The sequence below is a fragment of the Mustelus asterias genome, chromosome 1, assembly GCF_964213995.1.
Source record: "Mustelus asterias chromosome 1, sMusAst1.hap1.1, whole genome shotgun sequence".
NCBI lineage: Eukaryota > Metazoa > Chordata > Chondrichthyes > Carcharhiniformes > Triakidae > Mustelus > Mustelus asterias.
This window is the reverse complement of record NC_135801.1, coordinates 107468169-107483042: the sequence shown is the minus strand read 5'-3', so window position 1 is coordinate 107483042 and position 14874 is coordinate 107468169. Positions and strand designations below refer to the sequence as shown.

The 14874-nt window shown below is 43.3% G+C and overlaps 1 protein-coding gene across 1 annotated transcript in view; it reads right to left on the bottom strand.

Annotated features, from left to right (window-relative positions):
• LOC144495886 (LIM and calponin homology domains-containing protein 1-like) overlaps window positions 1-14874 on the bottom strand; it is a 355764-nt gene that overhangs the window by 111349 nt on the left and 229541 nt on the right. Inside the window, 5 exon segments of the mRNA XM_078216622.1 lie at window positions 1296-1607; window positions 7213-7533; window positions 8369-8621; window positions 10237-10432; window positions 14045-14155. Coding sequence (XP_078072748.1) covers window positions 1296-1607; window positions 7213-7533; window positions 8369-8621; window positions 10237-10432; window positions 14045-14155 — 1193 coding nt within the window.

The following is a 14874-nucleotide window of genomic DNA, read 5'->3' as shown; positions in this document are numbered from 1 at the left end:
ACGTATCTTGAAAGTACATTTTTGACCACAAAACCAAATAAGAAAGGAAAATGATTGGTGAATTCTGAACTGCTAACCATCCTGTTTACAAATCATCCAGCAGTTTGAAATAGCAGAGAAAGCAATGGCAACCCCATTGATGGCCAAGGCCTGCCAGATGTGACTTTCAAGAGAGAGTTTATATGGATACACTCCACCCAGTTGCAACAAATGACGCGCAGAGACATTCCAGTCATGGCCAAGAACATTTGGGGGGTGTGGGGGAGGGGTGGGGGATGGGAAATGCTTTTCCTAACCCCACAAAAAACCTGCAGCTGGCTGTCAGCTGCTGGGTAGGCCCAACCACTGGTGAGCCTTCCCTCTGCTGATCTCCAACGCGATTCACCTATTGAGATGCAGCCACTGGAATTCACTTCCCACTGGTTCAAGGAACTGCCTATTGGTGTGAACTGATCATTCAATCCACTGGGTGACCGTTACAGCTGCACTATTGCATCCATACCCATTTTGGTGGATCGTTCAAAATTGATTCCTCATTGCTATTTTTAAAATTGGACATCAATACTGAAGCATTATGAAAATAATAGCAAATTCATAAAGAAGGCTGAAGCTAGAAATAGCTTGAGGTACCAAGTGGATGCATCATTAAAGTAAATAATGCTGCCTTTCATTTTAAAAAGCACGATGGAGGCACTGATACAATAAATATTCCAAGCCAACTATGTTGGTATTTTTTTTCTCTCTCTTCCTACTTATATTTGACAATGATCTGCCGTACTTTACCAATCTTTGAGAGTTTGTCGCTTTTTGGTATAAAATGGAAAAATCTTCAATAAAAATATAATTAATTTTTTAATATAAAAAAGCATAATAAAAAAACACAAAGTGGAAGCGAGAAAACCAACAAGGTTACCAATAAGTAAATTTTCAGAAAAATGTGTTGACTAGAAGTTGGTATGTACAAGACTATGACCCATTTAGCTAGTCAAAAAGGTCGCATGTTATTTCTCAGACACCTCCATTGCTTTCTCTGCTAAATGTCTATCCAGCTAGCTCCTGAATGTGCTGAAATTAGATGGTAAATATGAACCGACGTGGACTCCAAGCAGTCAGTCAGGGGCCATCCAAATGTCCTGGCAAAAAGCTCGGTCCATTGTAACAGTTGGGTCTCATTCTAATTTGGCCAGCAGGCTGTGAGCAGAAAAGTTAAGTAAGCTGTAGGAAGAGATAAAGAGAGCATGAAGATCAGTAAAATAGAGTGAAAGATATCAATTTCAAACCAAGATAATGCACACCTGTCTATTTTCTGCTCTTTACTTTGTGAAGCTCCAGCAGTTCTATATGTGGATTGTTTAATACTCTGCCAGCGCTCCCTATCTTTTTTCGTGCACGGTCCGGGTAAGAATTGATTGACAGCAATTTTGGACTTGGACTGGTGCATCTGGGCCTTCCTCAAAGCAAGGTCGTCTTTCTCAATATCTGGAACTTTCTGTTCCTCCTCCTCGGATTCTGACTCATTGTCCTGATAGCTTGTCAGAAATGTATTCTCCCTGCGGAGGATGATATCTGGAGTGGTTTGCCCACAATTTTCATATTGTTGTTCTTGTCTACCATAAAGGGGCAAAAGCTGTAAATACTTGTCATCCAATAGAAACAACAGCATTTTTCAGCTTGGTAAGCATCAGGCTATGTGCTGTTAGCAGAAAGTCTTCCACACTCAAATACTATAAATGCAATTGTGAATATTCCTTCAATTTATATTTAGGTGAATTTTTCCCCATGCCTGTTTCCACACGCAGTGCTTTGCAACTTTCATTCCACTTTCATGCACATGCCATTTTATTCCACACTGGTAATAAAAGGATGATTTTCCAAGATGATCCAGCGACAAGCAATGCCTTGCGCAAAGTGAGTAATTTAGAAGAAATCCCAGGGTGGATCACTCGTGATTCCCCAAAGGCAGGATTCTCCAATCTCATCCATACCTGCCCCGCTGCCAGTGAGAACAGAGAATTTGGCACTCAGCCAAAACTCCATTCACTGTGGTGGCACCAGAGAATCCCAGCCATGGATGAGGTCGGAGGTTTCCGGCGTTGAGTTCAATTGTGTGCCAGTGATTTTCTGCTAAGCTGTTTACTGCATGTGATGTCCCATTGATAGCGCAACATCTTGGAAAAGCTGAGTTTTTATTGCAGTGTTTATCATGCATCTCAGCTAAAAACAAACTATAGGAGTCTTTGTAAGAGTTGATGCAACTATTGATAACAGTCACTGTCAATCATTTAGAAAAATATTAAATAAATATAAGGGAATTTATTTCCCTGCAACCATTAAACTAAAACTCCTTATCAATACAGTAAAGATCATGTGATCCAATGTTTGAGTCAGGTAGTGCAATATTACCAAAGACTGAATTGTGGGACACAACAGTGGACATTTGGACCTAGAAATGTGATCTAGCTTGAAAACCAGAAGGTGGGAGGGAGACAAGGCAAGGGCTGCATGATCCTGTTCATGGGGGCACAATGTGAAATTCATGCCCAAAGTCCACCATTCAATAAGATAATAGCTGATCTGACTGTGGCTTTAAATCCACTTTCCTGTTTGTCCCTCATAACTGTGACATATTTGCAGATCAAAAATCTCTGTAAACCTTGCACTGAATATATTCAATGATCCAACCTCCACTGCTCTTTGTAGAAGAGCAGTGGCAAGACGAATGACCCTCAGAGAGAAGAAATTCCTCCTCATCTCCATTGTAAATGGGGGAACTCTTTATTTTAAACTGTGCTCCCTTATTCTACATTCCCCACAAGGAGTGGGCAGGAGACATGTCCTCAGCATCTACCCTGTCAAACCCCCTCAAAATCTTATGGATGGATGGGCGGGGTGAGTCGGTAAAATCACGCAAAAGCCAAGAAATCAGGATCATGCCCGATTTGTTGTCTCTCTCAATTTTATGAGAACAGGATTCTTGGCGAGGTCAGCCTCTCGCCAGAAATGGGCGAGAAGCTGAATAATTTATTTAAATATATTTAAATGTTAATTTACATATGTTTAGTGAGCCTGGCACTCAATCATCTGGGCTCACTTGCCTCTATGGCCTCGCCGGGAGAGGTTCTTTCTGGCGAGGAAAACACCTGCTCCCCGTGAATGGGGAACAGTCCTGTTAGCCTCACTGGTGGAACTGGAGCCACTGAGGCCCCCCAGGGAGGTAGAGGGCAAGGGGCATGCCCCTTGGACAGTGCCAGCCTGGCACTTTGGCACTGCCTAGCAGGCACCTGGGCACTTTGCCAGGGTGTGGGGTCAATGGGTGTATGGCACCGATCGGTGGGAGGGGAGCACGCTGCGCACTCTGTAAAGGGATCGCATTGGGGAGGAGGGCTGCTGTTGCTCTGCAGTTGCTGTCAGATCAGGGGAGGGGCCTCCGATCAGTCTAGGCATCCCAGACTAGATGCCCATGCGCTGTGGGGCTTGCGATCAGCCGCAGGCCCCCACAATTGCGGGGAGGGGGGCTGGTTGAGGCTGCCTGCTCTCTGTCTGTCAGACCCCTACAGTTGCTATTGAGCATGTGCAGAAGCAGAGGTCTGCACATGCGCAGTAGCTCCCTCTACAGGCTACCTGGTGAATTAAGTCCAGCCCACTGCCTGTAGCAGCTAGAAACATCCAGACCATGTTTTCAGTGACTAAGTGCGTAAGATTGGGTGTGAAAACATGCCCAAAAAACAGATCAGGAACTCTCCCTTTTTCACGCTAGCTGGACACTTAAAATCAATCTTGTAAAGTTGCACCCTATGGCTCGAATTTTACATGTACGCCCGCCCCAGAATCGGGTGGGCGATGCTCACAGAACGGAATTCACTGTTGGCCTTGGGCAGGGTTTTACAAGCCTCACCCGAGCACAGTCGTAAAATATCGGCCTCTATGTTTCAATAAGATCACCACTCATTTGTCTAAGTTCCAATGAATATATATCCAACCTCCTTAACCTTTCCTCATAAGACAACCCATTCATCCCAGAAATTAGCCTAACGAATCTTCTCTGAATTATTTGCAAAGCAAGAATATCCCTCCTTAAGTAAGGAGACCAGGAGTGGAATTCTCTGGCCATTCACACCAATGGGATTCTCCCATCCCGCTGCAGTGAACAGAGATTTGACTGAGCGCCAAACTCAATGTCTTCTCTGGTGGTGATGGTGGTAGTGGGGCATGAACGGCTGGAGAATTCCAGCCCAGAATTGTACAGTGAACATCGGGAAACATGGCCTGTCACAGATAGGGAGAGGAGACAATCGCATCATGCTTTCACTTGTGATATTTTCCGCTTTTGTCACCGAACCTGCCTGACATGAAAAGGAGCGGAAAATCCTGGCCAATGTGCAGAAGCTATGAGGATAGGATGCCAAAGATGCCAGCTCACTGGAGAGCAAGATCACACTCTGGCTTGCTTTGCAGAGGACTCAAGTGCCGACTTCAAGGGCCAAAGCTACAGAAGGTTAGGAGAATACACCAGGAAATGCACTGAGTAGTCTGCCAGTAAGCTTGCACACATGTTTCAGAGCAATGAAGAGTCCAGATTCTACTTGTGTCAGGCTTCACACAGAGCCTGGTCATTACTCTGCCCAACATGGGGCAAGTGGTCAATTCCATGAGCGAGACAGTGGCATCCATGACGATGAGGCCTCTGCCAACAGCTCTATGGCTCTTTTTCCATACCTACTCCTCCCTCAGCCCCAAAGGCAAACCTATCAGACCACCCATGACTGCAATAAACCTATTTTCAAAATATAAACTGCCCAGCACCAGCACAAAATTATTCCTAAAAGACAGTACCCACTTGAAGAATTCAGAAAATAGCCAATAAAAGGCCTAAATGTTAACTGGCAAATTAAGAGGACAAACCAGTAACTAACCCATGTGGGCGGCACGGTAGCACAGTGGTTAGCACTGCTGCTTCACAGCTCCAGGGACCTGGGTTCGATTCCCGGCTTGGATCACTGTCTGTGTGGAGTTTGCACATTCTCCTCGTGTCTGTGTGGCTTTCCTCCGGGTGCTCCTCCCACAGTCCAAAGATGTGTGGGTTAGGTTGATTGGCCATGCTAAAATTGCCCCTTAGTGTCCTGGGATGCGTAGATTAGAGGGATTAGTGTGTAAAATGTGTAGGGATTTGGGGTAGGGCCTGGGTGGGATTGTGGTCGGTGCAGACTCGATGGGCCGAATGGCCTCTTTCTGTACTGTAGGATTTCTATGAATGGTTGACCCTTGTAGAACATTGCAACAGGGTCCTTGTTGACTATTATTGGCATGATTTGCTGGATGATTTTATCAGATTGCAAGTAAGGCATAGGGGCTCATAAAAACAGTCCTGCAACTAATATAGGACCTGGATATAAATATTAGTTATATCAGCACAACCTAATTTTGCACTTCTGATGCAGAACACAACCTGCCATTTTGAACCCATTTCATGCCTGGTGCAGTATGGTGTAATTTCTTGGTGCAGAAAACCTGGAACACTGACATAATCTTCTTGTAAGAAAGTTGTGTTTGACTTGCAAATATAAATAATTTTATAGAGAATAAGAGTGTAAAGAATAAAGTGGTTTAAAACATGGGGTCTACATACTATGAGTAACAGCTCAAACTTTATTCCTTGCCATTTTCTGCATTTATTAATATAGGATTATAATCTCCACTGGGCGTGCAGTGCAGTCAAATCCAATATTACTATAGTTCAAACCGTATAATCCAGTGAGAGTCTGCCTGCTGATATGTGCTGCTGGCAAAATGATTATCCTTAAAAACTGAATATGACCAGTATATGCCTGTATATAGTGACACTTTCAAGGTTGAAATAATTTCACTTTCATACTAGGTGTTACTCTTTGGGATATTTTCCACTCGGCAATCCTACAGGAAGCTTTATGTCCCAGTGGATCTGTGACACAATTTAGCCAATTGCTCAGTGCTAGTCCAGGCTCAGGATATCTTTCACAATATAATTCCCATCAACTGAAGCACTCAATGAGTATGATGGAGTCAGGAAGTCATGAAACACACATTTATTTACCCAATTCTATATTTGACATCACTTCCCTCCACATAATATTGTAATGCACATTTACCCATATTAAATGCAATTTTGTAAGTGTGTGTCGCCCCCTCGTCTGCTGAGAAAACAGTGGGAATTTGAGCACATGCCTCTCATGACGTTCTATCCATTAACATTTCCAATATGTGTTTTGATGGTAAGGGTCTGTGCTGTGAATAAGAACTTCTAAAATCATCCCTATGGCAGCACGATGGCACAGTGGTGAGCATTGCTGCCTCACAGAGCCAGGGACCTGGGTTCAATTCTGGCCTTGGGTGACTATCCGTATGAAGTTTGCACATTTTCCCTGTGTCTGCATGGGTTTACTTCAGGTACTTTGGTTTCCTCCCACAGTCCAAAGATGTGGTGGAACGGTCATGCTAAATTGCCCCTTAGTGCCTAAAGATATGTAGGTTAGGGGGAGTAGCCCTGGTAACTGAGGGGGCTGCGACATTCTATGTCAAAGAATCAACTCCTAGACATGACTAACAAGAATATGTTCATTAACTGATGACACGGTTATATTACTACGTTAAGGCTTGAGCGCTACAGTGACAAACATTTCTATCAAACTGTTAGTTGTATAAATGGTGCCATCCTAGGGTGAGTAATCCAGCCAATATCTGTAGTACTTATCTATTGTGATTTAAATATTCAAATACAGCACAATAGTCATTAACCAAGAATTTTGCTACATTAATGCAGAAAATTGCTTGATGTGAATTTAGTAACATGGCCAAGCCAAAATGTGCATTAACCAGCGCACTTAGATTATACTGACACATTCCCCAGCTTCATCACGGATTCCTATTATACCATGTCAAAATCAATCATTCAAAATCATTAAAAGCATCATTCTAAACCAAAACCCTTCAAATGAATTTTCATTTTCCATGTTAAAAGCACATTAATTAACCACCTTCAGATTTCATTAAAATGAAATCACCTTGTGTTTAAATATTTTCTCTGATCACAATTTCCCTCATGTTCAGTTCAAAGATTACTCATATCGGAACACCATGGTATAATAAAACCCAATAAAGCAACAACACATTGCGCCTCAGCATAGAATCTCATGCCTTTGTTTCACGCCTATGAGAGCTCAACTCCACACTGCTGACCTGCAATATCGCTTCGATGCTGGCATGACTGTGATACCAGCTTTCTGAATTCGTTTCAACTTCTTAATTTCTTCTTCATCCTTCCTCTCCCATTTTGCACCTTCTGTAGATGCTCTGTGCCCTGGGTCTTCTGCCACAGAATCTTGCAGCTGCTTCTTGAGACTGTCTGTATCTCCAATTGGAGCTGGTTCACATTTCACTGCTGTCTTGGAATCATCAATTCCTTGAACTTTGAAAAATGTAGATGGTGTCTCAGCAAAATCCTCATCCTGACAGGAGTCTTCATTTTGCTCTTCTTCAATAGTCTCAGGGTGACTATGACTAATGAGTTATATGATATATATTAAGGCAAAAAAGTTGTAGATCTTATACAAACACCCAGTTTACATTGTAAGCAGTGTCACAGATCATTTATATCCTTCACTGGGATATAGTTTAACTTCAAGTACCCTGTCATTGGATAAAGGCAAAAACCAATGGAGGGGATCTCTTATACCATTTGAAATTATTACCTTAGCAACAGGCTGCTAAGATAGTAGCTAAGTGAAGCTCAGCTACTCCCTTTTCACAGCAACATTTTCAAAATGTTGTAGAGTATGAGCTGGATTTACAAGTTTCAAGCTGAAGGTTGCTCTGTTTCAGTACTAAGAAATGAACATTGCTGAGACTATGGCATCCTTCTCCTTGATGGTCAACATGCTTTACAGTGAGGATTCTTTCTCTCAAAAACTGGAATAATTGAATATAAGCAAACAATTTGACAATAATGTCTATTCAGCAGACTAATAATTTTACCACAGCTGAACTATTTCCAAATGCATTCATGTTGATTCTTTTTATTGCAATTCAAATGAAGGGCGAATTGCTGTGTCAAAATTCATGATGATGGCACAGTCATTTTCATTGGACACTAATGTAAGATATTTTCTACTGAGCAATAACAGGCAGCTATGGGCTTTGCCAGGATTGGAAAGATGGTCCAGTTGAACAAAGCCATCCAATGAGCAACAAAAACTATTTACAATCAGACCAAAATGTCTAGATTTATAATTAAATCACAATGTATAGCTCCTCAAGTCAATGTAAAGGCTTAGATCACGTGAATGTTATTTAGTACTGGTAATTCACAAAAAAACGACCTAATGATGTGACTTACCTGAAAGGTCGCTCTGCTCCTACAGGTGAGGTAGTGTTGCTCCAACTCTTCCGATAAGTTTCTCCTCGCTCTGCCCGCTTTTTCCGAAGAGGTGCTGGCATATAGGCTGTATGGTTGCTCTTGTTGGGTAAGTACTGGTTAAAGGGCAAGGATGATTTGGGTTCACTGCAGGAAGTACGTCTTACAGACATGTCGTCTCGCTTCACATCGGGCGCCTTCTGTGTTATATCTGATTCAGAGTCACTGCCACGACCTTTCAGAGTATCCAAAAGAATATTGTCAGAAAATATCATGTCACTTTGTTGTGACACATTTTAGCAATGCCTAAATTAAGTTACAGACCAATGGTACTCGAAAGGTAATCTGTCTCCTTTTCACCTGTAGCTTGTCAAATCTAATGTCCTGTGTGTGCCTGAGCCTCCACTCACACACTCTCCACACTCTGAAATGCAGTGCTAATCAGGACTGTCCTGTTTCCTTTCTTTATCCTGCCTTCTATAAATAAGTTGCAAAGGAATGATATCAAGAAGCAGGATAATCCCAATTTCTATACAGCAACTGAAATGGTCCTAATGAAAAATATCCATTGATCCAACATGTCCTAATACACCCGTAGTGTAGCATCTCACGGTAATCCTGAAATTGCCCTTGTGCAAGATTCTCGTTCGTACAATGGTCCTTGTCAATGCATTTGTAACATACATCCTGGAATGAGAGGTACATTCCACATTTAAAAGTCACTTTTTTTCTCTCTACTATACCTTAAATTTCTGTACAGAAGAATAGACCTTCTATAAACAGCCCTACTCAGACCACCACCACATTTGTAAGAAGGAACTTTGTTCTGATTGTGAACAGCCTTAGTTAAGCATGTTCCATTATTTTCTAAAGTGTATGTTCTTACTACTGCCCAAATTCTGCCAACTTTTTCACACAAACTGCTGCCTGCTTTGTTATTTTCTTCCAATAGGTGAAAAAGAAACCTCCCATTGCTATCTTTTCATTCACACAACCTCACTGGAAACACTATCTAGGATAAGGGCTGTATATGCTTCATTTCCCAAACTCAATCATTTAAGTGTATGTTTTCTTTACTTACACTGGGTAAGATTACATACTTTGTAATTGTGTCCCTGCTTTAAAAAAGTCTCATTGGCATTTCTGGGGTGGGTGTTTTCTGCTTTTCAGTCTCGGACTTTTACTGGGCTTGCTTTTGGAAAGCACACAATTTGTTACAATTGATAAAGCACATTGTAAACAGCAGGACAATTCATTCAGCTTTTTTGTCAATGGTTATTCAGTCAGATACAGTTATTGTCAAATATCACCTTTCGCAGATTAGGTTCACATGCATATCATATTAATGGGTCAGTTATATTTCCGTTTACATCAATGTAAATCTTTTTGGCATTGTATCAACACAAGCTTCATAGTGTAATGTGGGTGCCAACCTGCCCAAACTCAGCTTAGCAAAGTGGTATGAAGCCTCCAGGATACTCTTTCATGTTACTTCAGTTTCATGCTTATTTGTGTACAACTGAAGCCCAATGTGAAGTGATGTTTAAAATTTGTCATGTTAGCAAGGATGACATTTAAACTGCAATCCAATGGCATGTACGTGCACAAGGTTTGTGTACGCAGGGCAGCATTGTCCCTCATCTGAGAGCAATATGGGAAATGCCGGTATAATTGAGCTTTGCTGGCCCCATGTAACTCTGAAGTACAATGATGAACTATAGCCCCATATACCCATACGCGTCTTTATAGATTTATACTGTGCACTCACAGCTGCAAACAGTCCCAGGCTTACAACAAACTGCTGAGCTTGCATGTAGCAGATACCCTCCTGGGACATTATCACTACCTACCGTCACTACTTCCTCTAAGTATCACCTCAGGTGATGGAGTCTGTTGTGACCGTGATCCAAATGAATCCAGACTATCAAAGGAATCATCCCTGGTATGTCTGGGAGGTGACAGGGAGTCACTGCGTTCAGAGTCCCAGCTGTCAATGTAGCCACTATCACGGATGCTTCGTTTTGGACTGTCCGTGTCTTCCATCTCCTGGTAATAGGCAGAACATGGAATAACTCATTACGATAGACATTGATTTTTTTTTTAGAAATTACTTACCCCAATCTTCAAGGGTTAAAAAAGGAAACAAAATCAGTCTTCTATTTGTGTATCACGGTCCAAAGATTACATTGGCTGTGTTTGGTACAGTTTTGCACATTCCAACGTCAACTTTCTCCGAATAAAATATCCTTTCGTTTTCTAACGGCTCTCCAAACAGTGACAATCAAGTTGTGCCCTTCACCCATTCACCCAAACCCTGCCTGTGGCCGTTCCCAGAGCACAGTGACAATCTGCGGATTGCAACGTAACCAAGTTTGTGCTCAACCTTCCCTCCCGACTAAATAAATTCCTGGATTAAGGAGAAATAGCTTTCAGAGGTAATCAGCAATGAAAATATGCAAAAGCTTTTCCTCTTCCCTTTTAAAAAAATCATTCCAGCACTTTGCTGCTCGCCAGCTATTGGCTTTGAAGGCTATGAGCGCACTTGCATCTGACCCGCACGGTCGGAGCATTGAGAACAATCGCTGCCTTTCACAGTCCCTGATTAGGAATTCTTTCCAAGGCAAGAAGCCCATACTAAATACTGCAACTCTAGCCCAAGGAAAGGTCAATGGAAGCCATCCTATGCTGCACTCAGCCCAATGCTATAATAAACCCCTTGTCTCAATTAAACATCACTTGAACATTAATTGCAGCAGCAAATAACCGATCAGCACACGTATATTCAAAAAAGGTCTCAGTTTCACCTTACACACGTATATGATTTTGGATTATTTATGACAATTTAATCATTGCATTTTCCATGGCTGAAATAAAAGTTGTGCCTGATAGCTCACCACAGCGGTACTAAGTTAACAAGAAATTACACACGGTTAAAATACAGTGGTGCTCTTGTTCGCTTCTGTGCTCATTTCACGTGGCCTAATGACTTAGTGCTTTCCACATTTGGTTACAGTTGTTATCTACCTCACAAATACATTTATTTTAACTCTTAGATTAAGAAAGTTAGAATTACAGCAAGTGATGAAATTATATCACTGTGAACATTTGAGATGTTTTTAATGACTCGCTCAGTACCTCCTTAAAAAAAACATGGTTATGAATGAAGGCAGTATTTGCCAAATTTACTGTTATTCAGTATTGGGAATTAAACAACTTTCACTCTCTTCCTCCAGTTCTGAGAAAAGCATTAAAAAAAAACTATGTAATTAAAAATGTTGAAATCACTGGAAGTATTCATCATGTAAGTTCGAAACTAGTTACATGAAATAATTTTTGGGGATATTATTGTATGAACACCTGATATGTTTGGATCAAATTCTTTGATCCACTATTCTAACAGAAGCTGCTGTACCATTGCTACGTTACATTTCATATGATTGAATTGGTAATGAATACATCAAGCATCTGTGAAATAATATCACAGAGCATATTTTATACACCTGGGTTTTTTTTCTCCCTCTATTTTTAATTTTAATTTTAAAAGTTGAATGTTTTATATGGACTTTGCCCACATTGTGTTAATAATAGGATTGAAAATGAGCAGTATGTTAGGTCAAGCTGATAGTCCTGTACAGTAATAGTAAAGATACTTGACAGTACAAACTTCCAGCATTAAGGAAAAGCACACACACATACACAGACTCACACACAGTGCCTCACACACGCAGTCTCACACACACACACACACACACACACACACACAGCGTCTCTCACACGCAGTCTCACATACACACAGCTTCTCTCACACACAGGGCCTGATTTTACCATCAAGTTGCGCCGTTTTCGGGCGCGAAAACTTGGTAAAGTCGGGCATGAGGTGGGTAGCACGATCCGCACCCACCTCCATGCCGGTTCCCCCTTTATCAATGCCCAAAAATGCATTTGCATGCATTTAAATTGACTTAATGGGCTGCATGCCCAACCTTACCGGCATTTCCCCCTTTATCATTGCATTTGCCCATCCAGTATCGGCATGAAACAGACATGCTCTACAAAAGTCCGATTTGGGTGCTCCAGTTAGGAAGAAGGTAAGTACTGAGCGTCCGACGGCACCCTGCTTAAGATCGGTGGGAGGGGGGAGGGGTGGGGGGAAGGTGGGTCCGACAGCTCTCTGCCTGCCACTCTGCCTGAGATCAGTGAGGGGGAAGGGGCAGTCGGCTGCCACTCTGCCTGAGATTAGTGAGGGGAAGGGGTATCCGCTGCCACTCTGCCTGTGATAATTGAGAGGAAAGGGGGGTCTACTGCCACTCTACCTGTGATCAGTGAGGGAGAAGGGGGGTCCGCTGCCACTCTGTCTGTGAACATTGAGAGGGAAAGGGGGTCCGCTGCCACTCTGCCTGTGATCAGTGAGGGAGAAGGGGGGTCCGCTGCCACTCTGTCTGTGATCATTGAGGGGAAAGGGGGAGGTGCCGCAATCGGTCTGGATGGTCGAGGGGGTGGGGGGATAATGGGGTCAGTAATGTTGTGGGGGTGGGACAATGTGTGTGGGGCCAGGGGGAGGCATTATCCGGCCTGGGAGGGGTGTGGCAGGGGAGCTGCATTCTATCTTTTTTTTAATGCAAGTGCAGTTGGAGGCTCCGACCGGAGCTGCAGGAATTCGGGTGCGTTAAGCCCCGCCCACAAGCTTGTGCAGCGCGATTGGGAATTGCTGGTATTTTTTCAGGCAGAGTGCGTATGGGGGCGCCTGAGAACGGGTCTAAAAGTCGGATCTGAAACACTCCCAGTTTCAAGTCCGCCCAGAACTTAGAATCAAAATGGTAAAACAGGGCCCACAGTCTCACACACATAGCGTCACACACACAGTTTCACACACACACAGTGTCTCTCACATGTGGTCTCACACACACAGTTACACGCACATAATAATACACACACATGCATATTACACACACAATCTCACACACACACCCTGCCCGTCTCATACACGCACACGCACACACACACAGCACAATATTGTGCCTGTGTTTATTGCGAGTGCAAACAGTGATGCGGGTGGAAAATATTGTGAGAGTCAGAAAACAAGAATCTTTGTGACGAGATCTCATTTTTTGATTTTCCCTGTCCCTCGCTGGTAACATAACAAGGTCCTTGCCCAGAAAGGTGGCGAACCTTATTTCAATAAATTAACATCTCATTAAAGGGCTTCCCCACCATATTGTCCCCACATTAGGAATTCCCCCCTCGCCAGCGTGATGTCACATCAGCAAGATTTAGAACAGGTTTTGAAAAATGTGAACCAGGTGAATGGAACCCATTAAAGGTGTACATTTAAGTATAATCCCTGGAGCGGGTGGGAAAGAGGGAAGTGCAGCACCGTGGCACTACTTCCTAGCACAGCCCTGGGGGAGGGGGGCTCTATGGAGCTCCAATGGGGGTGGGGGGGTTCCCCTTATCCGCCTGGGGGTCCCCTTGTGCACGTGGACAAGGTTCTTCATTTCTTATTGGAGATCGGGGAGCCAGTATAATGGCGTGGGCCACACCTGCAGATTTGGCAGGAAACGCGCACGCAGCACGTGTGCATGCACGCACATGCACAAGTGAAATCATGCATGAATACACATGCACACGCACGCACACGCATGCACCATTGTTTATTACCTTTTGGATCAGAGACAACAGTCCTTCAAATTCTTTCAGGTTCAGTGTGGGCCCACTGTAGGATGTGCAGCAGTTTGCTGTTTTTCCCAGCCAGTAAATAGTGATTAAGACCTGAGGGATATAAATGATTTCAGTGAATTTTGATGCACAGTGCTGCTAATAGTATAACATCATGGTCTCATTAAAAGAATGTGCTGTATTTGGAAAACTCTTTATTGCCATAAAATAAGCATTTTCATTAACATCCAGGTCGGAATTTAATGAGGGCAGTGGGGGCGGGATGCCCGCCACCAAATGGCCCCTGCCAACCCAATGTCCAGAAGTCCTAAAAGAATTAAGTTCCTAATTGGCAGCAGGAACACTGTCGTCAGGGCTCCGGCTCCATAGACAGCAATTAATTGCAGAACTTAACCCAACAGGGTGGGAACCCTACCCTGAAAACGGTCGCTGGTTCTTCACCAGGGATCATTGCTGTAACTGTGGAGAAAGACAAATGAAATGGGATAGGGGTTGAGGGAAGGGATCATTAGCCATAAGGGTAGCGGGATCGAAGGAAAGGACAGGGAGTGGCATTCAGCAGGCAACACCTTCCCAATTCAGGGTCCCTTGATCGAGAACTGAGTGCCTTTTAACCTCTTGATCGGCGAGACTAGGATAATCTCTCCACATGCCAAGTTCTCCACCTGCCGCTGGTTGAATTTCAGGGTCTTAATTGGCACCTAGATGAGCAGGCTACCCTAGATATAATCATCACTGGTTCGCATTCTCTTGCCTGATCTATTGGCTCCCCCTTTGCCACAGAATGTCCCTCCGGGAGGGAGGCACCTATA